This window comes from Oncorhynchus mykiss, chromosome 20 (assembly GCF_013265735.2).
Source record: "Oncorhynchus mykiss isolate Arlee chromosome 20, USDA_OmykA_1.1, whole genome shotgun sequence".
NCBI lineage: Eukaryota > Metazoa > Chordata > Actinopteri > Salmoniformes > Salmonidae > Oncorhynchus > Oncorhynchus mykiss.
The window spans coordinates 29023955-29051514 of NC_048584.1; the positions used below are offsets into that span (position 1 = coordinate 29023955).

At 46.6% G+C, this 27560-nt stretch overlaps 1 protein-coding gene across 5 annotated transcripts in view; it reads right to left on the reverse strand.

Moving 5' to 3' along the window:
- Nucleotides 1–2244: 2244 nt before the first annotated feature.
- The window catches only part of srbd1 (S1 RNA binding domain 1), a 97494-nt gene continuing 72178 nt past the window's right edge, over nucleotides 2245–27560 (reverse strand). For all 5 annotated transcript variants that reach the window (XM_036956125.1, XM_036956129.1, XM_036956128.1 and 2 more), the window contains exons 17-21: nucleotides 19664–19770; nucleotides 18350–18526; nucleotides 14715–14873; nucleotides 4275–4459; nucleotides 2245–2821 (exon numbers count right to left, since the gene is read on the reverse strand). In XM_036956125.1, coding sequence (XP_036812020.1) covers nucleotides 2529–2821; nucleotides 4275–4459; nucleotides 14715–14873; nucleotides 18350–18526; nucleotides 19664–19770 — 921 coding nt within the window. In that variant the 3' untranslated portion in view covers nucleotides 2245–2528. The remainder of the gene's footprint in view (nucleotides 2822–4274; nucleotides 4460–14714; nucleotides 14874–18349; nucleotides 18527–19663; nucleotides 19771–27560) is intronic.

The window sequence follows — 27560 nt, forward strand, 5'->3', positions numbered from 1 at the left end:
GTACTGTACAGCAACATGCAGTTGGGACAGGATCATACAGTCCTGTACATTATTAGTCTCTGTGCTTTGCAGAGGGGCAGGTTATTGACTCATCGTAGGTGTGAGGGATATGGGTGACAGCTGCTGCTGGTAAGAGTTCATACAACTAGGGTATGAACTAGGGAAGCATTTCCCAAACTCAGTCCTGGGGACCCCAAGAGGTGCACGGTTTTTTTCATTTTTCCAAACACTACATAGCTGATTCAAATCATCAAAGCTTGATGACTATTTGATGATTTGAATCAGCTGTGTAGTGTTTGGGCATAAATCACAACATGCACCTCTTGGGGTCCCCAGGACCGAGTTTGGAGAACGCTGAACTAGGGTATGACTTTAGCTCAATATCCGTTTGAGAGCAGATGATCCATGCTGTGGTTCACCAGTCTATGAATACCTTCCCCACACTATTGCCAAAAGACCACAATGTTAATCTCTAAACTCAGGGAAAATTACACATTTGTCATTTGTCAAAAAAATAAGTACTTTCATTCTTATAGTCGCATTGCTGAGAGGTGTACCTGCAAGTTAATGTTTTATTGTACTGTGTACAACATGTGTATGCTATGCATATGACAAATAAACTTGATTTGATATTGAAAAGACATGTTCCATACTATGGCACTAAATCCTTACATCCACCCAACCCTAAGCTGGTTGGTTTACTGCTGGCTCAGAGCCCAATAGGGCTGGACGGAGGTGGAGGATACAATGTATTACACACCCTTCATAAAGTGACCTCATACCAGTCTCTCACACACACTCTCACTCACACACACGCACAACAAACACGGCCAACTGGGAGATCCCTTTCCGTTTTGCACACCATGGATGATGTTTCCATTACCCCTCCGTGGACAAACGTTGAATACTGAAGTCAAACCGTGAGGTCTTGTTGGGCAGTGAGCCGACCTCTATGGGACAGAGATGGGAGAGATGGATGAATGGTCATAGAACTCAGTCAGAAACACAGCAGAGAGACCACGGAGAAGGCAGGATCCCTCCCATCCTCACCGTTAGTCATTTGAATCAGCCTCTGCCGAGGCTGGCTGCAGCCTGCCTTCTGTTGTAATAATTACAGCTTGTTTGGGGGGCTCCACCAGTGTGTTTGATAGACATACCCGACAGTAGCTGCCAGTCAAATTGCCTCTCGTATCTGCGTGGTCACGTACAGAGGGGAGAGTGACTTGTGCTCCTGAAGAGAGGGTTGTAATGACACTGGTCTCCCCTTGTGAAGTGGCTCTCTCTGGCTGGATGGCAGGACAGGACCGTGTGGGGAGACCATGGAAAGCTCTGTGTCTAGGAGCCCAAGTGAGAGGGAAAAGATTGAACACACTCCGGTCAGACCCTACTTCTCTCACACACGACACAGTTCGACCAGACACACACACACACACACAGAGAGAACATGAAAAATGACAACACTACTGAAAAGCTAAGCGATTTATAACCCCGATTAGGAGACGTCATGAAAAATGACAAACCCACTCAAACACTAAACAATAATACTGATTTGGAAACTAAAGAGACAACACAATGGAGCGTACATGAAGCCAATCGGCATGTATAGTCTTTCATCACCACAAAGCACTGCCACTGTTGGTCAGTCTTGATGAAACATCTCTGTAACACAATGACGGTGTTAGATGCACTTTGCAAATGCCCCTTCTATCCTGGAGGGAGCAGACCTGGTTGGGTGTTCTCCAAGGTTTACACAGGGGACTCCAGTAGGCAAATGCCCCTTCTATCCTGGAGGGAGCAACACTGGTTGGGTATTCTCCAAGGTTTACACAGGGGACTCCAGCAGGCTTGTGTGTGCCTTATTGATGCATTTCTCAATTTGTGCCACATCAACACAAACAGATTGGATAATACAGAAGGGAATATGGGATTCATTTTGAAGCGTATGATTAGTGAGGCACAACAGCTCTGTCCTGGGATAATTGTGTCTGGGCTCCTCTCTCTGTGGCCCTCTGGCTTATTGCAGTCTGGCAGAGACCTCCATCTCCCCCTACCCCGCCCCTCAGAGACTGTCAATCAACTCACTGGTAGGGCTGTCTGGGTAACAAGACAGCAGAGACACTGTCTGATACTTGCCACAGTAACGGCATCCAGCAGGTGGGAATAATTTAAACGAGTGCCTAGCCAATCATCATTTAACAGACAATGTCACAATACTGGGTTTAACAAAAATTCAGTTAGGCTTGATTTTTATCACTTTGGCTGATAATTTTCCATTTATTAATACATTTCTCAAAACATGTTTAAACATTGTTTTTAAAATAATACAAACTGAGGCATAAAGAGTTGGTCCAACATACTGAAAACTACATGAACAGAACAGAACATATCAGCATCTTCTGTCACAGAGATGTTCTAGGAGTGGCTACACAGAAGGGTTGTGTTCAGGTAGTACTTTTCCTGTTTTAAAACATTTGACATTTCTACTGAACATGACCTAAGTGCAAAGCCATGGTCCAGTCCACACTGGTCTATCTGAGGACCCGTATGAGGTCCAGTCCAATGCGGCCCCGCTGAGGATCCACGTTGAGCACCCTGACCTCCACCTTCTCCCCGGGGCCTAGGGCTAGGCTGCGTCTCCTCTGGTCAGCTGGCAGCTTGTCTGGGGTGATGTACCTCTTATGGATCAGCCCGTTGCGGCCCACTCCGATGTCCACGAAGGCCCCGAACAGAGTGGCGTTTTCCACCCGGCCCGTCAGAACCACCCCCTCTCTCAGGTCACTCATAGACACAATGCCACGCTTGAAGTCTGCCTTCTCGAAGTCTGGGGGGAGTGAAAGAGAGAAGGAGTGAAAGGAAAGGAGGGAGGTAAAACAGTGGAATGAAGACCAGATATCATATTCCTAAGCAGGATACCCAATATTTGCTTCTGCATACTTCCACATTCCTCGCGGGCTTTGCTTTTTCAGTTTTCCATTTTGTCTGTTTTCTGGAGCATTAACTTCAACATGGGCTCACGGTCCAGGAAACACTCATCTACAATTATCCTCTCCTAACACCCGAATCGCATGCTATCTGTTGACACAGCTGAGTATGCACTGAGACACATCACAACAGAACCTGAGCACCTCAACCTGCTGCTGAACCCATGACCTCCAGACGCTGACACCCAGCTCCCAACACACTACCCTACACACCCCTCCACTTCCCTCTCTCATTCAATATGATTGACAGTCGCCCATGACTGATCTGAACTCACTGCACCAGTGCTGCTACCAGCATGCCCTTTAGAGACCGAACATGACAATGGAACATTTCTGTGCAGAATTGAAGCCATGTCAACACTTGAGGCTGTGGATCGCTCCATTTCTCTACCGCACTTCATACTTGTCAGCAATGACCAGCCAGTCTACAATCCCTCTGAAGTGAGGCAAACTGATACACTTAGGACAGACAGACAGAGTGCCAGTGGTCTGGGTTGTGATTCTGGCTTCTCTCCCCTCATATCATCCCCCACTCTCTCTCTCATCTATCTCCCCTTCATAGTGTAGATCCAACCCCCTCCCCAGTTCCCCAGAGACTGTGTGTTTGAGGGGCCTAGACTGGGCCGGGCAGTGCTCCAGGCTTTGATGTCCCCTGTCATCATTTGGAGGGGGAAGACCCAGGTCGTTACTGTCCTGCCTGCCGACAGATATATCATTAATGAGAAAGAGGCTCCTCTCTTTAAGGAGAAATCCAGAACTACACTTCTGCGTCCTCAACGGTGACCTCCCTCCCCTGTGGCGTCTAGTTGAGAAAAACTAAGATCATCTATAAAACAACAACACGGCCTCTGCTACAACCACTAGGCGGGATAAGCACAACACTGTTTTCCTGCCAGGATGTGTGATAACAGTATATAATGTTTCATGACGAGGAGGAGCCGTGCTTGTTGAGATGACTGGATCACTTTTTAACTGTTCTACAATAGGAACCAGCTGACCAATTAACCAGCTGACCAAAAGCCACAGAGAGAGAGAGAGAGAGAAAGAGAGAGAAAGGGAGAGAGAGGCCCAGTCTTATTAAATGACAGGTTGGGTCAGTGCTTGGGCTGGGCTGGAGTAGGATAACATTCATAACAGGCCCGTTGATATGGGTGAGTTGTAGTAATGGTCCTCAGGAGAGGCGTCCAGTAAAGGGTGAATGGCTTTAGATACGTCCCAGGACAAGGCTCTGACACCAGACTCCTGTAATAGGACTATGATGACAGTAGGTCTGGGACAGAGGTGAGGTTTTACCTTGGCGGATGTCAAAGCCAGGAGGCTGGGTGAGTCCGTCTATGATGAGCTGCAGTGTGTCTGGGGTGGTGTTGAGGGTTTCAGCCAGGGCTTCTAGACCTTGACATTTCACACTGGCCTCCACACACTGTCTGAGCTCTGGCCGGCCCATCTGGTCCACACTACCCCCTACCAGGGACAGGAAACTAAGGAGAGGAGAGACAGGGGAGTCAGACACAGCATCATAATATGGATAATAATGAATATATATAAAATAACATGGGATTTATATTGTGCTTTTTAAGGACCCAAAGTCGCTTATCAGGGACACAACAATACAATACATGGACTGGTGCATCAACTACGAACAAACACAGAGAAACAAAAGAACCATAAGTAATAATCTGGTGTCCTGCCAGCCTGCTGGTGTGAGAAGCCTGCCTGCCTGCCTGCTGGTGTGAGAAGCCTGCCTGCCAGCCTGCTGGTGTGAGAAGCCTACCTGCCAGCCTGCTGTTGTGAGAAGCCTTCCTGCCAGCCTGCTGGTGTGAGAAGCCTGCCTGCCTGCCTGCTGGTGTGAGAAGCCTGCCTGCCAGCCTGCTGTTGTGAGAAGCCTACCTGCCTGCCTGCTGGTGTGAGAAGCCTTCCTGCCAGCCTGCTGGTGTGAGAAGCCTTCCTGCCTGCCTGCTGGTGTGAGAAGCCTGCCAGCCTGCCTGATGGTGTGAGAAGCCTGCCTGCTGGTGTGAGAAGCCTTCCTGCCTGCCTGCTGGTGTGAGAAGCCTGCCAGCCTGCCTGATGGTGTGAGAAGCCTGCCTGCCTGCCTGATGGTGTGAGAAGCCTGCCTGCCTGCCTGATGGTGTGAGAAGCGTGCCTGCCTGCCTGATGGTGTGAGAAGCCTGCCTGTCTGCCTGATGGTGTGAGAAGCCTGCCTGCCGGTGTGAGAAGCCTGCCAGCCTGCCTGCTGGTGTGAGAAGCCTGCCTGCCTGCCTGCTGGTGTGAGAAGCCTGCCTGCCTGAGGAGCCCTAGTTATGGAGGGAACAGCCCCCCCCCCCCCCCCCGCTCCTAACCTATCTCCATCCTCTCTCCTGCTCGCTCTCTGTCCCTGCAGGCCAGTTCACACACAGGTGGGGTAAGCAGTCTTAATGAATGACTTTTTAACTGCGCTCCATGGTGGGCCGCAGCACGTGTGCCTGGCCCCCTGGCAGACCAATTGAGAGGCCTCAGGGTGAATGGGAGGAGGAGGGGGATTGAGGTGTGAGAATAATTATGCCCTAAATCTCTGGTTTCAGAGTCCCAGCTCATGCTCTCTCTGTTCATAAGTGCACACTGCAGGGACGTCACCCCTCACCTCTCCATAAATCACCTCTGTCTACGCAGGCTGGTAAACACCATCGCCACCGAGACCTGGGAGCCCGCCCCTGCTCAACCTGGACTGGAGCACTCAGCCGCCAGTCATCTGACTGGGTAGGCCTCCACCAATCCCTAGCAAGTATGATGGAGGCCCATCCCACTTTCTGAATAATGTCTCATCACTCCATGAATGAGCAGCCATTCAAATAGACCATCACATAACATGATAGGAACCATCCTAGACACAATCAGAATGACTAAAATATGGGTCAAGAAATTACTAACAGGTGCAAATCCAGAACTCTAAATCTAGATCTGAATCTGAAATGTAATCCCTCAAAGTGTGTACTTGTACAGAGCAGACAGCCAACAGACAGTACACTCTTAGAAAGAAGGTGATATCTAGAACCTAGGAGTGTAGGCCCAAGGGATGGGGTCAGACTGGCCAGAGGTGCCTGTAGGATTGCAGGGGATCTGAAAGCTCTATAGGGGGTTGTGGAGGGGGGGGGGGGCAGTAGGAATGCAGGCCACAGCTGAGGGCAGGAGGACCCGCTAGGCAGCTATTGTCGGTGATGGATGTCCGTCTGTTGTCGTGGAATCCTGACGCCAGCTACTCAGCAGCAGCTGTCCTCCCTGTGACTGACAGAGCAGGTGGGTCCAGGCCACACCCATTTCCTGTAGCTGCCCCAGAGGATGACTGCTGCTGGAAAGACACATTCATAATGTACACACACAGAACCTACTCTTATTAATACGCAGACATGCACACACACGTCTCGTTGACAAGTGCAGTTGGCTGTGGAGATGGAACTCTACACAGGCTGTGTACAAACTGTACAGTGCAGCTGTGGGGTCTCTGCCCAGCCACTCACCCCTTGCCGTTCGACCTCTGGCCCCGAGCTTGTCTCTGGACTGAGACGAATGGTGCCCTTAAACTGTGGCCTCTGTCTATCCAGACCCTCCAGTGTCCTTAAGAACTAACCCACAGACCTGCTAGGATCCTCTGGCACTGAGAAGGCCAGACACAGGTATAGAATGACCACATAGGAAAAACCCTCCCTAATACATACAGAGTTTACAGTCAGTCAGTCAGTCAGTCAGTAAGCATCCTGCTCAGCTCACCAAGGTAAAGCATAAACAAGAAAAAGAGAAAAGTCCCATGAGTGAATTCTGAAAAATAGTGAAAAGTACACACGGAGCACATAGTAACAGACTTGCCGGTTCTCCATGTTGGTTCTCCTGGCCGGCTGATGACTTCCAGCCTGGCTCAGTTAGTCTCACGCGGCAGCCAGGCAGCTCACATCACTCCAGATCACTTTACCTCTCTAGCCACACAACACGAAGTGTGCATGTGGGCTCTGTGTAGCCCAATCAATACACACTATGGTCAAGTAAAGCACAACATAATGAACCAAAGCATACACGGCCCCACAAATCTACACACACACACACACACCCAAAAATCATAGACATGAACACACAGACAAATTCTAAAAAGACACACACACACACACACACACACACACACACATCATGGAACTCAACAAATGCCCCCCAGCTATCATCTATCTAGATCAGGCAACAAACCAGACAAAACAAAACAGTAAAATAAGAAGCCTTTCTTCAGAAACACCCCTCTCCCACTCTCCCTTTCTCCCTGATTTCTGTGCTGGTCACCAGAGCCACAGAGGTAGTGTGTCTCTCCTGGAAGGGGGGTAGGGGGAACACGGGTTGATTTATGAACAGGCACAGCGCAGGCCCTGGTGGTGGTTGTGGCGGGTGGGCGGTAGGGTGGCGTCTTTGGTTTGGGGCGGGGGGGTTCTGCAGGGCTCAGGTTTCAGCCTGGTGTGTTTGTGTTTAAGGGGTACCAGGGAGGGAGCCCAGCCATGGGCCTCTGCTTCTCACTTGAGGCCCAGTGAGTACCCAGTCCACCTCCTCTCCCCTCCCCTTAGGGTGGTGGTAATGAGAACCAGTGGTGACGGGGCCAGAGCGCTGGACGAGGCCCAGTGAGTACCCTCTCCACCTCTCCTCTCCCTCTGGGTGGTAATGAGAACCAGTGGTGACGGGGCCAGAGTGCTGGACGAGGCCCAGTGAGTACCCTCTCCACCTCTCCTCTCCCTCTGGGTGGTAATGAGAACCAGTGGTGACGGGGCCAGAGCGCTGGACGAGGCCCAGTGAGTACCCTCTCCACCTCTCCTCTCCCTCTGGGTGGTGGTAATGAGAACCAGTGGTGACGGGGCCAGAGTGCTGGACGAGGCCCAGTGAGTACCCTCTCCACCTCTCCTCTCCCTCTGGGTGGTGGTAATGAGAACCAGTGGTGACGGGGCCAGAGTGCTGGACGAGGCCCAGTGAGTACCCTCTCCACCTCTCCTCTCCCTCTGGGTGGTGGTAATGAGAACCAGTGGTGACGGGGCCAGAGTGCTGGACGAGGCCCAGTGAGTACCCTCTCCACCTCTCCTCTCCCTCTGGGTGGTAATGAGAACCAGTGGTGACGGGGTCAGAGTGCTGGACGAGGCCCAGTGAGTACCCTCTCCACCTCTCCTCTCCCTCTGGGTGGTAATGAGAACCAGTGGTGACGGGGCCAGAGCGCTGGACGAGGCCCAGTGAGTACCCTCTCCACCTCTCCTCTCCCTCTGGGTGGTGGTAATGAGAACCAGTGGTGACGGGGCCAGAGTGCTGGACGAGGCCCAGTGAGTACCCTCTCCACCTCTCCTCTCCCTCTGGGTGGTGGTAATGAGAACCAGTGGTGACGGGGCCAGAGTGCTGGACGAGGCCCAGTGAGTACCCTCTCCACCCCCTCTGTCTGGTGGTAATGAGAACCAGTGGTGACGGGGCCAGAGTGCTGGACGAGGCCCAGTGAGTACCCTCTCCACCCCCTCTGTCTGGTGGTAATGAGAACCAGTGGTGACGGGGTCAGAGTGCTGGACGAGGCCCAGTGAGTACCCTCTCCACCTCTCCTCTCCCTCTGGGTGGTAATGAGAACCAGTGGTGACGGGGTCAGAGTGCTGGACGAGGCCCAGTGAGTACCCTCTCCACCTCTCCTCTCCCTATGGGTGGTAATGAGAACCAGTGGTGACGGGGCCAGAGCGCTGGACGAGGCCCAGTGAGTACCCTCTCCACCTCTCCTCTCCCTCTGGGTGGTGGTAATGAGAACCAGTGGTGACGGGGCCAGAGTGCTGGACGAGGCCCAGTGAGTACCCTCTCCACCTCTCCTCTCCCTATGGGTGGTAATGAGAACCAGTGGTGACGGGGCCAGAGTGCTGGACGAGGCCCAGTGAGTACCCTCTCCACCTCTCCTCTCCCTATGGGTGGTAATGAGAACCAGTGGTGACGGGGCCGGAGTGCTGGACGAGGCCCAGTGAGTACCCTCTCCACCTCTCCTCTCCCTCTGGGTGGTGGTAATGAGAACCAGTGGTGACGGGGCCAGAGTGCTGGACGAGGCCCAGTGAGTACCCTCTCCACCTCTCCTCTCCCTATGGGTGGTAATGAGAACCAGTGGTGACGGGGCCAGAGTGCTGGACGAGGCCCAGTGAGTACCCTCTCCACCTCTCCTCTCCCTCTGGGTGGTAATGAGAACCAGTGGTGACGGGGTCAGAGTGCTGGACGAGGCCCAGTGAGTACCCTCTCCACCTCTCCTCTCCCTCTGGGTGGTAATGAGAACCAGTGGTGACGGGGCCAGAGCGCTGGACGAGGCCCAGTGAGTACCCTCTCCACCTCTCCTCTCCCTCTGGGTGGTGGTAATGAGAACCAGTGGTGACGGGGCCAGAGTGCTGGACGAGGCCCAGTGAGTACCCTCTCCACCTCTCCTCTCCCTCTGGGTGGTGGTAATGAGAACCAGTGGTGACGGGGCCAGAGTGCTGGACGAGGCCCAGTGAGTACCCTCTCCACCTCTCCTCTCCCTATGGGTGGTAATGAGAACCAGTGGTGACGGGGCCAGAGTGCTGGACGAGGCCCAGTGAGTACCCTCTCCACCTCTCCTCTCCCTCTGGGTGGTGGTAATGAGAACCAGTGGTGACGGGGCCAGAGTGCTGGACGAGGCCCAGTGAGTACCCTCTCCACCCCCTCTGTCTGGTGGTAATGAGAACCAGTGGTGACGGGGCCAGAGTGCTGGACGAGGCCCAGTGAGTACCCTCTCCACCTCTCCTCTCCCTCTGGGTGGTAATGAGAACCAGTGGTGACGGGGCCAGAGCGCTGGACGAGGCACAGGGCTACACACAGAGGCTGGGTGGGCCTCAGCATAGAGCCTGTCCAGATCCACCTTGAAGGAGTTAAGAGAGTTGACCCAGTCTATTACACAGCCAGCCAGCCAACCAGCCAGCCAAGTGGGCTCTCAATCATCACTTCTGTACCGCATACTGTACAGTAGGTGAATATTTTTGATAATATTTATATTTTAGTCATTTAGCAGACGCTCTTATTCAGAGCGACTAACAGGAGCGATTAGGGTTAAGTGCCTTTCTCAAGGGAATATCGCAAGATTTTTCACCTAGTTGGCTCGGGGATTCAAACCAGCAATCTTTCGGTTATTTATTTATCACAATTTTATTTCACCTTTATTTAACCAGGTAGGCAAGTTGAGAACAAGTTCTCATTTCTAATTGCGACCTGGCCAAGATAAAGCAAAGCAGTTCGACACATACAACAACAGAGTTACACATGGAGTAAAACAAACATACAGTCAATAATACAGTAGAAACAAGTCTATATACGATGTGAGCAAATGAGGTGAGATAAGGGAGGTAAAGGCAAAAAAAAGGCCATGGTGGCAAAGTAAATATAATAATCTCAGAAAGAGAAGTTGAATAGGCTAGTAATAGGGGTGGCAACAATTTCGGCAGATCATTTTAGAAAGAAAGCCCGGCTGATTTGTAGGAGTCCAGATTTTGCAGCTCTTTCAGAACATCAGCGGACTGGATTTGGGAGAAGGAGAAATGGGGAAGGCTTGGGTGAGTTGCTGTGGGGGGTGGCGTGGTGTTGACCGGGGTAGGAGTAACCAGGTGGAAAGCATGGCCAGCCGTAGAAAAATGCTTATTGAAATTCTCAATTATGGTGGATTTATCAGTGGTGACAGTGTTTCCTATCTTCAGTGCAGTGGGCAGCTGGGAGGAGGTGTTCTTATTCTCCATGGACTTTACAGTGTTCCAGAACTTTTTTGAGTTAGTGTTGCAGGAAGCAAATTTCTGCTTGAAAAAGCTAGCCTTGGCTTTTCTAACTGCCTGTGTATATTGGTTTCTAGCTTCCCTGAACAGCTGCATATCACAGGGGCTGTTCGATGCTTATGCAGAATGCCATATGTTTTTGTGTTGGTTAAGGGCAGTCAGGTCTGGGGAGAACCAAGGGCTATATCTGTTCCTGGTTCAACATTTCTTGAATGGGGCATGCTTATTTAAGATGGTTAGGAAGGCATTAAAAAAAATAACCAGGCATCCTCTACTGATGGGATGAGATCAATATCCTTCCAGGATACCCCGGCCAGGTCGATTAGAAGGGCCAGCGTATGACAGTGATGAGTGGAGGTCGTTTGACCGCTGACCCATTACGGATGCAGGCAATGAGGCAGGGAGGTGGATTTTTAAAAGTAGAAGTTCAAATTGTTTGGGTACAGACCTGGATAGTAGGACAGAACTGTGCAGGTTATCTTTGCAGTAGATTGCAACACCGCCTCCTTTGGCAGTTCTATCTTGTCTGAAAATGTTGTAGTTAGGGATGAAAATGTCAATTTTTGGTGGTCTCAGCTAGAACATCCGGGTTGGCAGAGTGTGCTAAAGCAGTGAATAATACAAACTTAGGGAGGAGGCTTCTAATGTTAACATGCATGAAACCAAGGCTATTACGGTTACAGAAGTCATCAAAAGAGAGCGCCTGGGGAATAGGAGTGAAGCTAGGCACTGCAGGGCCTGGATTCACATCTACATCACCAGAGGAAAAGAGGAGGAGTAGGATAAGGGTACGGCTAAAAGCAATGAGAACTGGTCGTCTAGAACGTCTGGAACAGAGAGTAAAAGGAGGTTTCTGGGGGCGATAAAATAGCTTCAAGGTATAATGTACAGACTAAGGTATGGTAGGATGTGAATACAGAGGAGGTAAACCTAGGTATTGAGTGATCATGAGAGAGATATTGTCTCTAGAAACATAATTGAAACCAGGAGATGTCATCGCATGTGTGGGTGGTGGAATTAATAGGTTGGATAAGGTATAGTGAGCAGGACTAGAGGCTCTACAGTGAAATAAGCCAATAAACACTAACCAGAACAGCAATGGACAAGGCATATTGACATTAAGGAGAGGCATGCTTAGTCGAGTGATCAAAAGGGTCCAGTGAGTAGTGAGGTTGGTTGGGGTCACGGCGATTCAGACAGCCAGCCGGGCCATCGGTAGCAAGCTAGCATAGGATGGAGGTCTGTTTTTAGCCACCTCGTGCGTTTCCGTCGGTAGGATTAGTGGGGTTCCGTGTGGTAGAGGGGATCAATCCAATTCGCAAAAAAATAGATATAGATACATATATAGATACGTATATAGATACAGCCTGCCCTCTGGTGGTCCTTCCACAAGTTATAGAGGCCCAAGAAAAGAAAAAAAAGAAAGAACATGATCTTAACTGCTAGGCTACCTGCTGCCCCAATTGATAAAGTGTACTGCACTGTTGAGGAGAGCCTGCAAGTAAGCATTACATTGTGCCGTTTATACCCTGTATCCTGTGCACATAACAAATAAACTTTGATTTGATTTGTGGACTGAAGATTTGACACTAAACATCTATGACTGACACTACACGCATGACTTTTACTGGGGTAGATGATTCACCGTAATTGTCTCATTATGTTCAGTGCAACTCTAAAGTACACTATGTACTGCAAATAGTCTACTCTAAAATCCCGTTCTATGCATCCACACTATTCAATGCAGACAGCAGGCCATTGTGGATGGATGACTGTGTGCGAGTTTGGTTATATCTGTGTGTGTGTGTGTCGTTCCCAGCGGTGTGGCTGAGGGTATCAGGTTCATCACATTAGAGCAACAGGATCCTCCATTACTGCCTGCTGGCCCACGCCTCACACATCAGCTGTAATGCAACAGTATCAGCCCCCAAAACCCAATAAAGGCTGCCACACGCCCGCTAGGATCAAATGTGGGATTGATTTAAGCCTCTGTCCTCCCCCATACACTGTACCAGGATCTGTGATATGTGTTAAAGGGAGGAACAGCGTAGCTTTTTAATATAACGCTCAAAGTCACTGGGAGATTTACCTTAAAACCTGTTTTCATTTACAGTAAAGGCTGAGCAGATAAGATTTCACTAACATCAAACAATGCACAACTGTTAAAAGGAGGTTCCAAGTATTTGCTTATCTGGCCTCTGAATTGTACTGCCAGTATGTGTGTGTGAGAGAGGGGTAGAGGGAGAGATCGGGGAAGAGAGGGGAGGGTGCCAGAGAGGAAAAAAGAGGGATGTGTCTGTGAGCTGTGTCCAAATGGGTTACAGATTGTTGGGAATCTCTCATGCTTGTCAGTGTCATTATAAAGCCATCGTTCAGACAGACGCCGTGTTTGCTTCATTAGTCTCAAGCCATTCCTCCAGCTCTGGACACAACCAGGGCTCTGGGGCTGGCTAACCCACATACTGCGCCACACTATATTAGGAATAACCCACATTTCCAAAATGACTTAAGTACTGAACAGCTGCACAGATTTTTCTGGGAAGAGAGAGACATCGCTAGCAAGAAAGAAAGAAAGAGAAAGATAGAGAGATAGAGATATTGCTAGTGGTCACGCATGGTCTAGTCAACCCATTCTGTCTGTATGACGACAATTGGCAATAAGAGACCAGCAGCATTAAGAGAACCTCCTACATTAACATCAGCATTAAGAGAACCTCCTACATTAGGACCAGCAGCGTTGAGAGAACCTCCTCCATTAGGACCAGCAGCATTAAGAGAACCTCCTCCATTAGGACAAGCAGCATTAAGAGAACCTCCTCCATTAGGACCAGCAGCATTAAGAGAACCTCCTCCATAAGGACCAGCAGCATTAAGAGAACCTCCTCCATAAGGACCAGCAGCATTAAGAGAACCTCCTCCATTAGAACCAGCAGCATTAAGAGAACCTCCTCCATTAGGACCAGCATCATTAAGAGGACCTCCTCCATTAGGACCAGCATCATTAAGAGGACCTCCTCCATTAGGACCAGCAGCATTAAGAGAACCTCCTCCATTAGGACCAGCAGCGTTTGGTAAAAATATAGAATTGTGATAATAGATAGTGAGGCACTTCTGTCTAATTTAGTAGGAAATGAGGCTCAACAGAGAGAAAATAAAACAAACAGAGGGGGGAAAGCTGTATGAGAGGGGGAATGAGGGAGAAAGAAAGGGAGTAAAGCAGGGAAGAGGGGGGGGGGGGTTGTGAGAATATGACAGGGTGATTATTTGCCCTCTCCTAGTTGTAAGTGGTTGGCAACCTCTAACCCCTATGGGCCCCTTTAATGATAGATCACGGAGGCAGAGAGACAACCCTATCCGTACACCCCATTTGGAGCAAAATGAGTCCTGTCTGATGAAGTTCTCTTTTCCACATGTAAAAATACATTCACGCTAGCAGTGAAAGGCACATCAACATGCTAAGAGCCAATGCTAAGTGTCAGGTTGATGTAGTCTAAACAGATTTGAGTGACTGCAGCTGCAGGGTCCAGCCCCATTCAGATAGACAGCCACCCAGCCACAGAGCTACAGAGCTGCAAAGCCCAGGGCAGATGCTCAATGTGCTTTTGATATCAGCACCAGCAGCGCTAACAATCACTTCTCACACAGCACAGCACCACAGGACCAGATGCTACCAAGATCCCCATCACACACAACTACAAGCAGTAAACACACACACGGAAACACACACACGGAAACACACACACACGGAAACACACACACACACACACACACACACACACACACACACACACACACACGTTTGGCTCCCATGTCTGGCCAAATCAAGACCAAAAAAACTGTAAGCAACCATCCCCCAATGCCCCCAGAAGTAGCCTACAAGCTGGGGTAAAATTGAAGCTCATGTTAGTTGGAACATGCTTTGGGGTGACGGGTGGTGGTTTTAAGTAGTTCTCACCTCCTGGCCACAGCGTAGGACTCTGGGTGGATGCAGGTCTGGTCCAGAGGGTTGGGCAGGGTAGGTACAGCAGCTGAGGCTTTGGTCTTTCCCTTCCCCTTCCCCTTGGCTGCAGGCTTCTCCTGGGCTGCTTGGGCTGAGTTACCCCCTGCTGCATCACTACCAACACAACACCACACTCACTGAGTAGAGGACGGGAGAGCATCGCAAACAAGATTGTTTGCGAATTTTCAATTTAGTCAATTCAAAGTCATGAATTGAAATATCCTCATAATAAAAATAAGAATAATTTCAGTCTGCGCTCAGCTCTCAGTCTATGTCCATGGTATAACTAATACACTTTTTCCCTTGAGTGGGTCAATCAGTGAACCTGTGAACTAACTAGTGTATATTTCAATAGCTGCTCATATTGTCAATAATAGCTTTGTGATAGCTTTGCTCTACAAATCAAATGTACATTTTTATATATGGACAGAACAAGTTAGGTCTGACTACTAGGCTACCATTCTTTCAACATACCTTGTCATTGGTGGACTGACTATTATGACATCATTAGCTGCCTACTGTTGACATACAGCAATATCAAGAGGACAGATCAACAACTGATTAATTAACACAGGCCTACTAATATTTTACAGTCCAATATACAGTGGGGAGAACAAGTATTTGATACACTGCCGATTTTGCAGGTTTTCCTACTTACAAAGTATGTAGAGGTCTGTAATTTTCTATCATAGGTACACTTCAACTGTGAGAGACGGAATCTAAAACATCCAGAAAATCACATTGTATGATTTTTAAGTAATTAATTTGCATTTTATTGCATGACATAAGTATTTGATACATCAGAAAAGCAGAACTTAATATTTGGTACAGAAACCCTTCTTTGCAATTACAGAGATCATACGTTTCCTGTAGTTCTTGACCAGGTTTGCACACACTGCAGCAGGGATTTTATATTGGGTTCAGATCTGGAGACTGGCTAGGCCACTCCAGGACCTTGAGATGCTTCTTACTGTGTGTTTCGGGTCGTTGTCATTCTGGAAGACCCAGCCACGACCCATCTTCAATGCTCTTACTGAGGGAAGGAGGTTGTTGGGCAAGATCTCGCGATACATGGCCCCATCCATCCTCTCCTCAATACGGTGCAGTCCATCCTGTCCCCTTTGCAGAAAAGCATCCCCAAAGAATGATGTTTCCACCTCCATGCTTCACGGTTGAGATGGTGTTCTTGGGGTTGTACTCATCCTTCTTCTTCCTCCAAACACGGCGAGTGGTTTAGACCAAAAAGCTAAATTTTTGTCTCATCAGACCACATGACCTTCTCCCATTCCTCCTCTGGATCATCCAGATGGTCATTGGCAAATTTCAGACGGGCCTGGACATGCGCTGGCTTGAGCAGGGGGACCTTGCGTGCGCTGCAGGATTTAATCCATGACTGCGTAGTGTGTTACTAATGGTTTTCTTTGAGACTATGGTCTCAGCTCTCTTCAGGTCATTGACCAGGTCCTGCTGTGTAGTTCTGGGCTGATCCCTCACCTTCCTCATGATCATTGATGCCCCAAGAGGTGAGATCTTGCATGGAGCCCCAGACCGAGGGTGATTGACCGTCATCTTGAACTTCTTCCATTTTCTAATAATTGCGCCAACAGTTGTTGCCTTCTCACCAAGCTGCTTGCCTATTGTCCTGTAGCCCATCCCAGCCTTGTGCAGGTCTACAATTTGATGATGTCCTTAAACAGCTCTCTGGTCTTGGCCATTGTGGAGAGGTTGGAGTCTGTGGACAGGTGTCTTTTATACAGGTAACGAGTTCAAACAGGTGCAGTTACTACAGGTAATGAATGAGTGGAGAACAGGAGGGCTTTTTAAAGAAAAACAAACAGGTCTGTGAGAGCCGGAATTGTTACTGGTTGGTAGGTGATCAAATACTTATATCATGCAATAAAATGCAAATTAATTACTTAAAAATCATACAATGTGATTTTCTGGATTTTTGTTTTAGATTCCGTCTCTCACAGTTGAAGTGTACCTATGATAAAAATTAGACCTCTACATGCTTTGTAAGTAGGAAAACCTGCAAAATCGGCAGTGTATCAAATACTTGTTCTCCCCACTGTACATTTCTGTGAAGGAGGGTATTAGCGGAACAGCTCTCTGCCATGTCTGTTTCCATCCACGCAGTAACAGGCACTTAACTACCGCAACACCACACGTTTCCTTGCTCGTCAACGCGCTCTCGCCAACTACCATTGGCTTAGTTGACTAAACACTGTAGCTAACTACCTTTGTCATAATGATGCCTTAACTAAGGAGCTAACTACAAAATAATAGTGGTTATGTGCTTGACTAAAACATAACATTTTGGAAAATGTATTTGGCAAACAGTTCTCCATTTTCCTCACACATTAGTGGTGTCTCCGGACAAAGTGGTGAACTGCCATCTAGCTTGAGGGAAGTGGAGGGAGGAAATACTACGTGGGTGGGCTGGAGCGGAGAGCTAAAGATTTGAGGTCCTCGCCAAAGTCCTCAGATTGGCTCAGCTCCAACTTCAGACGGTTGAGACAAAAAACGCAAAGTGCCAACGAGAAGCCTATTGTTGCATATTTTAGGGTCGTTTTTAATACCAGCATACTTTGACCTCAAATTGCGAGCATGGTATGCAAAATGTGTGCAGGTTGGCAGGTCTGATGCTGCTGTACCTGTGGTTGGTGGGTTGTGTGTACCTGTGGTTGGTGGGTTGTGTGTACCTGTGGTTGGTGGGTTGTGTGTACCTGTGGTTGGTGGGTTGTGTGTACCTGTGGTTGGTGGGTTGTGTGTACCTGTGGTTGGTGGGTTGTGTTTACCTGTGGTTGGTGGGTTGTGTGTACCTGTGGTTGGTGGGTTGTGTGTACCTGTGGTTGGTGGGTTGTGTGTACCTGTGGTTGGTGGGTTGTGTGTACCTGTGGTTGGTGGGTTGTGTGTACCTGTGGTTGGTGGGTTGTGTGTACCTGTGGTTGGTGGGTTGTGTGTACCTGTGGTTGGTGGGTTGTGTGTACCTGTGGTTGGTGGGTTGTGTGTACCTGTGGTTGGTGGGTTGTGTTTACCTGTGGTTGGTGGGTTGTGTGTACCTGTGGTTGGTGGGTTGTGTGTACCTGTGGTTGGTGGGTTGTGTGTACCTGTGGTTGGTGGGTTGTGTGTACCTGTGGTTGGTGGGTTGTGTTTACCTGTGGTTGGTGGGTTGTGTGTACCTGTGGTTGGTGGGTTGTGTGTACCTGTGGTTGGTGGGTTGTGTGGACCTGTGGTTGGTGGGTTGTGTGGACCTGTGGTTGGTGGGTTGTGTGTACCTGTGGTTGGTGGGTTGTGTTTACCTGTGGTTGGTGGGTTGTGTGTACCTGTGGTTGGTGGGTTGTGTGTACCTGTGGTTGGTGGGTTGTGTGGACCTGTGGTTGGTGGGTTGTGTGTACCTGTGGTTGGTGGGTTGTGTGTACCTGTGGTTGGTGGGTTGTGTGTACCTGTGGTTGGTGGGTTGTGTGTACCTGTGGTTGGTGGGTTGTGTTTACCTGTGGTTGGTGGGTTGTGTTTACCTGTGGTTGGTGGGTTGTGTGTACCTGTGGTTGGTGGGTTGTGTGTACCTGTGGTTGGTGGGTTGTGTGTACCTGTGGTTGTTGAGATGGTCTAGAGGGTTGATTCTGATGAAGCCGGCACATTGCTGGTAGCTCTTAGGGCCCAGGCCCTTCACCAGTCTCAGCTGATCTCTGTTCATGAAAGGCCCGTTCGTCTCCCTCCACTCTGCTATGCTCTTTGCACGCCCTATATTCAGACCTGCCACGTGTCTGACACACAGACACACATGGGTTACTGCAGTAAAAAGCACAGAACAACAGTAACACCATAGTTGGTAATTACACATCTCTCCATTAAGGACACTTCGGAAGGGTAGCATAGTATTACTCGCAGGGAACATCATCAAGAGACTGTTGTTGTTACCCTCGCTCAGCCACCTATTGGAGCATGTGACCTGGAAAATCACACCAATGTTTAGGAATAAATCTCCCTGGGTTTCCCTAAGACATACATGTTCTGTGTGTGTGACCTTTTCCATTCTCCAGACTTTGAGGGGCTTTGCTCTGAGAGACCTCCAGTTTGCCAGTGCACTGGCAGTCCTCCCAGACAGACAGACAGACAGACAGACAGACAGACCTAGTGTAAACATACAGTATGTCATCCCTCCTAAATAAAGGGCTAGTAATATTGAACACGTCCAGTGTGTCTGAGGCTCTGGAGTGTTGGGCAGGCCTGTCTGGGGCCCCTGTAAAAACCTCATTAACACCCAGGTAAACAGATGACCTGATCACTGACTACTGCCTGGCCCTGCACCTTCATCTCATAAAAGGCTTTCCCTTAGAAAAAGGTGTAATGGTGTGCTGTGTGTGTATAAAGAAAGAGAAGGGAGTCACTAGGAGATTTTGGAATGTAGTAATGACACCTTGAACACTAGTTTGTTGTTTTGTTGGTTAAGGCCAAGCGCCGAGTAAAACAAACATGCTGTAACTCTCTCCAAGCCTGTACAGAGGCAGACAAGGGGGGTGAGGGAGTGACTGAGTGTGTGAATGTGTTTTGGGAGTGTGAGTCTGCCTGTCAGCCAAACACTGGGCGGCAGGTAGCGTAGCGGTTAGGCACATTGGGCCAGTAACCTAAAGGTCGCTGGTGCGAATCCCAAGCAGACTATGTGAAGAATCTGCCGATGTGCCCTTGAGCAAGGCATGTAACCATAATTTCTCCTGTAAGTCGCTCTGGATTAGAGCATCTGCAAAATGACTAAATGTAAATGATTCCCTCTGTCAGGCCTGCCCGTACCAGTCGGGCCAGAGTGGGAGACAGAGTGGGGCGTCAGACTAAACAGTGCGCTGGCGGTCAGATCGTGTGTGAAGGCCATGTTGTGACTGCTGAGGGAAACTATTCGGCCCTACCTCATCAGGGTCTCTGAGCAGATGTTGATGTCCACTCCCACGAAGCTCACACACTCCTGCACCACCCCGTCCAGGGCTGCCTTCAGAGAGCTCTGGGACACATCGTGCTGGAAAGAGTGATGGCAGCCATTACAACATGTGTCTCTCAAACAGCTAAAGCTACAGTATGCTAGCCCCCACACCATTACCCAGCCCAAACTATCCCTCTACCCAGCCTAAACTATCCCTCTACCCAGCCCAAACTATCCCTCTACCCAGCCCAAACTATCCCTCTACCCAGCCCAAACTATCCCTCTACCCAGCCCAAACTATCCCTCTACCCAGCCCAAACTATCCCTCTACCCAGCCCAAACTATCCCTCTACCCAGCCCAAACTATCCCTCTACCCAGCCCAAACTATCCCTCTACCCAGACCAAACTATCCCTCTACCCAGACCAAACTACCCCTCTTTCCAGCCAAACTATTCCTCTTTCCAGCCAAACTATCCTTCTACCCAGCCTAAACAATCCTTCTATCCAGCCCAAACTATCCTTCTACCCAGCCTAAACAATCCTTCTACCCAGCCCAAACTATCCTTCTACCCAGTACAAACTATCCCTATTTCCAGCCCAAACTATCCTTCTACCCGGTACAAACTATCCTTCTACCCAGACCAAACTATCCTTCTACCCGGTACAAACTATCCTTCTACCCGGTACAAACTATCCCTCTTTCCAGCCCAAACTATCCTTCTACCCAGCCTAAACTATCCTTCTACCCAGCCTAAACTATCCTTCTACCCGGTACAAACTATCCCTCTTTCCAGCCCAAACTATCCTTCTACCCAGCCTAAACTATCCTTCTACCCGGTACAAACTATCCTTCCACACCTAAATCAAATCAGCCATTTTCTGCCTTATACACCAGCCCTGCAACCATCCGTAAAACTCTTAAACATACACAAATCCCCTTTCCAAAACAGTCATCTATTCCTCACCACTACTAACATCCCAAACCCTCCCAGCCAGCCACAAACACCTCGTTAAACTCTTCATTACATTTCTCACACTCTCTGACCACTGGTTTAAGAGGTTACCACGGCTATCTGACATCAATGACATCAGTGCACTCAACATAATTAAATCTTTCTCAGTGAGCCATGACTATAATCCCCTGAATATGGCAGTTCATATTGGATGTTATTGTTATCCCTCCTATCCACCAATGAGACTCAACACAGCCACGATTACAAAAACCTGAGACACAAGGCTGTTTGGTAAGTGACCTGCTCTGTACTGTACAGTACTCAACTTGAATTAGGCCACAATCTTGAAAGGATTTAGGGACACAGTATAAGCAGCCGTTTATGGCTGAATATCTTCCTGCATATCTGCCGACATGGGGCCATGAAATAAATAAATAGAGAGCGAGAGTGAGAGCGAGCGAGAACGAGCGAGAGAGAGCGCGCGAGAGAGAGAGACGTGCAGAGAGAGAGAGAGAGAGAGTGGGGAGTGATGAGAGATGACGAGACGTGCAGAGGGATGAGAAGACGTGCAGAGGCAGAGCCTGTTTTTGTTGGACAGGGTCGGGGAGTCTTCAAAGCTCTCCCACATGGGTTTTAGATTAGCAGAGGAGTTAATCCAGACAAACCTTTCACACTTCTAGGGCTGTTTAAAACTGAGATGGACAGAAAAAATAACATGAGGACAAAGTCCAAAAATGACAAGTGATTGAGAGCAAAGGGGGGAATAGTGGCTAGCCTGTTTGTTACCCCTAAAGTATGTACAGTAAGTGTCCATATAGAGTATGTTACCAGTGCACAAATTGTAGCAATGGCTCTCATTATTTTATACAGTGGGGACAGAAATTATTGGCACCCTACATAAAGATGAGCAATAATGTCTGTATAAAATAATTCAAATACTGAGCTATATTTTACGTACAATTTCTCAAAAGGGATTTAACAAGTAATATATATTTTTTCTCAAAAAGGTAGTGTTCAAAATTGACGCCCTTAAAGATTCTTAGAAATCAAGTCAAAAGTTTAGTATTTGGTCCCATATTCCTAACACACAATGACTACTGTACATCAAGCTTGTAACTCTACAAACTTGTTGGATGCATTTGCAGTTTGTTTTGGTTGCGTTTCAAATTATTTTGTGCCCAGTAGAAATGAATGGTAAATAATGTATTGTGTATTTTGGAGTCACTTTAAATGTATAGAATATGTTTCTAAACACTTCTACATTAATGTGGATGTTATTGTGATGACAGCTAATCCTGAATGAATCATTAATAAATGATGAGTGAGAAACTTAGGGTAAAAAATCCTACCCCGAGAACATGCTAACCTCTCAGCATTGCTAACCTCCCCTGTTATTAGTATGTCTTCGGGGCATGATATTTGACCCACTGAAACTCTCACTCATCATTATTCACGACTTATTCAGGATTATCTGTAATCATGGTAGCATCCACATTAATGTAGAAGTGTTGGAAACATTCTGTTCTTATTTACAATAAAATAAACTCCAAAATGACACAATACATTATTTACAAGAAATTTCTATTGGGCACAAAACAATCTGAAACGCAACCAAAACAAACTGCAAATGACTCCAATAAGTTTGTAGAGTCACAAGCTTGATGTAGTCATTACCTGCTAGGAATATGGGACCAAATACTAAACCTTTGACTACTTTATTTCTAAGAATCTTTAGGGGTGTCAATCATTTTGACCCCTACCTTTTTGAGAGAAAAAAAAGGGCAATTGTATTAGTATAAAATTATAAAATATTAGTATAAAACAATGTTATTTTAGCATAAAATATAGCTCAGAATTTTTATTATTCATTTTATACAGTCATTATTGCTCATCTTCATCAAGGGTGTCATTTTCAAACCCCACTGTAGCTACCGTTCACGTGTTTATACACATTTTTGGATATAAATTGAAATTATATAATTTACGATGAATCTATTTTGCAAATGCTTTGGAGAGATTTATGCTTTAAGAATACTGAGAATGAATAGGATAGAAATATGAATTAAATATTGACATAAATATTTTTTTCAATATTATGATGTATATTATTCTTCTGATTTAAAGACTAACTATGCAATTATGATGCAATAATTATAATGGTGAAATAATAAATATATTTATGAGAATATGATAATGGAAATTCTTTATGAAATGAAATGTCCTAATACTGTTAGTTTTTTTTGGACACTAATCAAGTATTGATTAGGTTCGGAAGGGTGGTTTATGTGGGCTGAGGGGGTGACAGGACACAGGAAGCTGGAGATGACATCACATCCAGTTACTCTTCAGTCCCACAACGTCAGCTAGGCCTATTCATCTACATGATTGAGTTGCACTTCAACAACAAGACACCAATGATAATGTCAGATCATATTAAAATAAAATCGAATTGTATTTGTCACATGCATCGAATTTCAAATGGTGTAAACTTTACCGTAAAATGCTCGCTTACGAGCAATTTCCAATGATGCAGAAAAAAAATAAAATAAGTAACAATAAAATAGACTAGAATGGAGCCGCATACAGAAAGTACCAGTACCAGATCAATGTGGAGTTATATACAGGGAGTACCAGTACCAGATCAATGTGGAGTTATATACAGGGAGTACCAGTACCAGATCAATGTAGAGTTATATACAGGGAGTACCAGTACCAGATCAATGTAGAGTTATATACAGGGAGTACCAGTACCAGATCAATGTGGAGTTATATACAGGGAGTACCAGTACCAGATCAATGTGGAGTTATATACAGGGAGTACCAGTACCAGATCAATGTGGAGTTATATACAGGGAGTACCAGTACCAGATCAATGTGCAGGGTAAGAGGTTTTTGAGGTAGATATGTACATAAAGGCTGGGTAAAGTGATTAGGCATCAGGATAGATAATAATAAGGTATTTGAGGTAGATACAGTGCCTTGCGAAAGTATTCGGCCCCCTTGAACTTTGCAACCTTTTGCCACATTTCAGGCTTCAAACATAAAGATATAAAACTGTATTTATTTGTGAAGAATCAACAACAAGTGGGACACAATCATGAAGTGGAACAACATTTATTGAATATTTCAAACTTTTTTAACAAATCAAAAACTGAAAAATTTGGCTGTGCAAAATTATTCAGCCCCTTTACTTTCAGTGCAGCAAACTCTCTCCAGAAGTTCAGTGAGGATCTCTGAATGATCCAATGTTGACCTAAATGACTAATGATGATAAATACAATCCACCTGTGTGGAATCAAGTCTCCGTATAAATGCACCTGCACTGTGATAGTCTCAGAGGTCCGTTAAAAGCGCAGAGAGCATCATGAAGAACAAGGAACACACCAGGCAGGTCCGAGATACTGTTGTGAAGAAGTTTAAAGCCGGATTTGGATACAAAAAAGATTTCCCAAGCTTTAAACATCCCAAGGAGCACTGTGCAAGCGATAATATTGAAATGGAAGGAGTATCAGACCACTGCAAATCTACCAAGACCTGGCCGTCCCTCTAAACTTTCAGCTCATACAAGGAGAAGACTGATCAGAGATGCAGCCAAGAGGCCCATGATCACTCTGGATGAACTGCAGAGATCTACAGCTGAGGTGGGAGACTCTGTCCATAGGACAACAATCAGTTGTATATTGCACAAATCTGGCCTTTATGGAAGAGTGGCAAGAAGAAAGCCATTTCTTAAAGATATCCATAAAAAGTGTCGTTTAAAGTTTGCCACAAGACACCTGGGAGACACACCAAACATGTGGAAGAAGGTGCTCTGGTCAGATGAAGCCAAAATTGAACTTTTTGGCAACAGTGCAAAACGTTATGTTTGGCGTAAAAGCAACACAGCTGAACACACCATCCCCACTGTCAAACATGGTGGTGGCAGCATCATGGTTTGGGCCTGCTTTTCTTCAGCAGGGACAGGGAAGATGGTTAAAATTGATGGGAAGATGGATGGAGCCAAATACAGGACCATTCTGGAAGAAAACCTGATGGAGTCTGCAAAAGACCTGAGACTGGGACGGAGATTTGTCTTCCAACAAGACAATGATCCAAAACATAAAAGCAAAATCTACAATGGAATGGTTCAAAAATAAACATATCCAGGTGTTAGAATGGCCAAGTCAAAGTCCAGACCTGAATCCAATCGAGAATCTGTGGAAAGAACTGAAAACTGCTGTTCACAAATGCTCTCCATCCAACCTCACTGAGCTCGAGCTGTTTTGCAAGGCGGAATGGGAAAAAAATTCAGTCTCTCGATGTGCAAAACTGATAGAGACATACCCCAAGCGACTTACAGCTGTAATCGCAGCAAAAGGTGGCGCTACAAAGTATTAACTTAACCTGTTAGATCTCTAGGGGCGCTATTTCATTTTTGGATAAAAAACGTTCCCGTTTTAAGCGCGATATTTTGTCACGAAAAGATGCTCGACTATGCATATTCTTGACAGTTTTGGAAAGAAAACACTCTGAAGTTTCAGAATCTGCAAAGATTTTGTCTGTAAGTGCCCCAGAACTCATTCTACAGGCGAAACCAAGATGATGCATCAACCAGGAATTAGCAGAATTTCTGAAGCTCTGTTTTCCATTGTCTCCTTATATGGCTGTGATTGCGCAAGGAATGAGCCTACACTTTCTGTCGTTCGCCCAAGGTCTTAGCAGCATTGTGACGTATTTGTAGGCATATCATTGGAAGATTGACCATAAGAGACTACATTTTCCAAGTGTCCGCCTGGTGTCCTGCGTGGAATTCGGTGCGCAATTGCCAGCTGCTCGTACCTATCCATTTGATATAGGGGAGAAACCATGTGTCCAAGAACGATGTATCAATGAAGAGATATGTGAAAAACACCTTGATGATTGATTCTAAACAATGTTTGCCATGTTTTCAGTCGATATTATGGAGTTAATTTAGAAAAAAGTTCGCGTTTTGAGGACTGAATTTTCGGATTTTTTTTGGTAGCCAAATGTGATGTATAAAACGGAGCTATTTCTAATACACAAGGAATCTTTTTGGAAAAACTGAGCATCTGCTATCTAACTGAGAGTATCCTCATTGAAAACATCAGAAGTTCTTCAAAGGTAAATGATTTTATTTGAAGGCTTTTATGTTTTTGTTAATGTTGCGTGCTGGATGCTAACGCTAATGCTAACGCTAAATGCTAACGCTAAATGCTAACGCTAGCTAGCTACTTTTACACAAATGATTGTTTTCCTATGGTTGAGAAGCATATTTTGAAAATCTGAGATGACAGTGTTGTTTACAAAAGGCTAAGCTTGAGAGATGGCATATTTATTTCATTTCATTTGCGATTTTCATGAATAGTTAACGTTGTGTTATGCTAATGAGCTTGCTGATAGATTTACACAATCCTGGATACAGGGGTTTTTTCATAGCTAAACGTGACGCAGAAAACGGAGCGATTTGTCCTAAACAAATAATCTTTCAGGAAAAACTGAACATTTGCTATCTGAGAGTCTCCTCATTGAAAACATCTGAAGTTCTTCAAAGGTAAATGATTTTATTTGAATGCTTTTCTGTTTTTTTGTGTAAATGTTGCCAGCTGAATGCTAATGCTAAATGCTACGTTAGCCATCAATACTGTTACACAAATGCTTGTTTTGCAATGGTTGAGAAGCATATTTTGAAAATCTGAGATGACAGTGTTGTTAACAAAAGGCTAAGCTTGAGAGCTAGCATATTTATTTCATTTCATTTGCGATTTTCATGAATAGTTAACGTTGCGTTATGGTAATGAGCTTGAGGCTGTAGTCACGATACCGGATCCGGGTTTGGGAGATCAGAGAGGTTAAGGGGGCTGAATAATTTTGCACACCCAATTTTTCAGTTTTTGATTTGTTAAAAAAGTTTGAAATATCCAATAAATGTCGTTCCACTTCATGATTGTGTCCCACTTGTTGTTGATTCTTCACTAAAAAATACAGTTTTATATCTTTATGTTTGAAGCCTGAAATGTGGCAAAAGGTTGCAAAGTTCAAGGGGGCCGAATACTTTCGCAAGGCACTGTATGTACATAAAGGCAGGGTAAAGTGACTAGGCATCAGGATAGATAATAATAAGGTATTTGAGGTAGATATGTACATAAAGGCAGGGTAAAGTGACTAGGCATCAGGATAGATAATAATAAGGTATTTGAGGTAGATATGTACATAAAGGCAGGGTAAAGTGACTAGGCATCAGGATAATAATAAAATAAAGAACAGAGTAGCAGCAGCAAATGATGAAAGTAAAAGTGTGTGTGTTAGGTCTGTGTGTGCGTATGTAATGTGCAGTATGTGAATGTGTATGGGTTTTGTGTGAGTGTCAATGTACAGTCGTAGTCAAAAGTTGAGAATGACACATTCATTTTCACAAAGTATGCTGCCTCAGTTTGTATGATGGCAATTTGCATATACTCCAGATTGTTATGAAGAGTGATCAGATGAATTGCAATTAATTGCAAAGTCCCTCTTTGCCATGCAAATGAACTGAATCCTAAAAAATATTTCCACTGCATTTCAGCCCTGCCACAAAAGGACCAGCTGACATCATGTCAGTGATTCTCTCATTAACACAGGTGTGAGTGTTGACGAGGACAAGGCTGGAGATCACTCTGTCATGCTGATTGAGTTCGAATAACAGACTGGAAGCTCCAAAAGGAGGGGCACCACCAGTACAGAGCTTGCTCAGGAATGGCAGCAGGTAGTGTGAGTGCATCTGCACGCACAGTGAGGCGAAGACTTTTGGAGGATGGCCTGGTGTCAAAAAGGGCAGGAAAGAAGCCACTTCTCTCCAGGAAAAACATCAGGGACAGACTGATATTTTGCAAAAGGTACAGGGATTGGACTGCTAAGGACTGGGCTAAATAATTTTCTCTGATGAATCCCCTTTC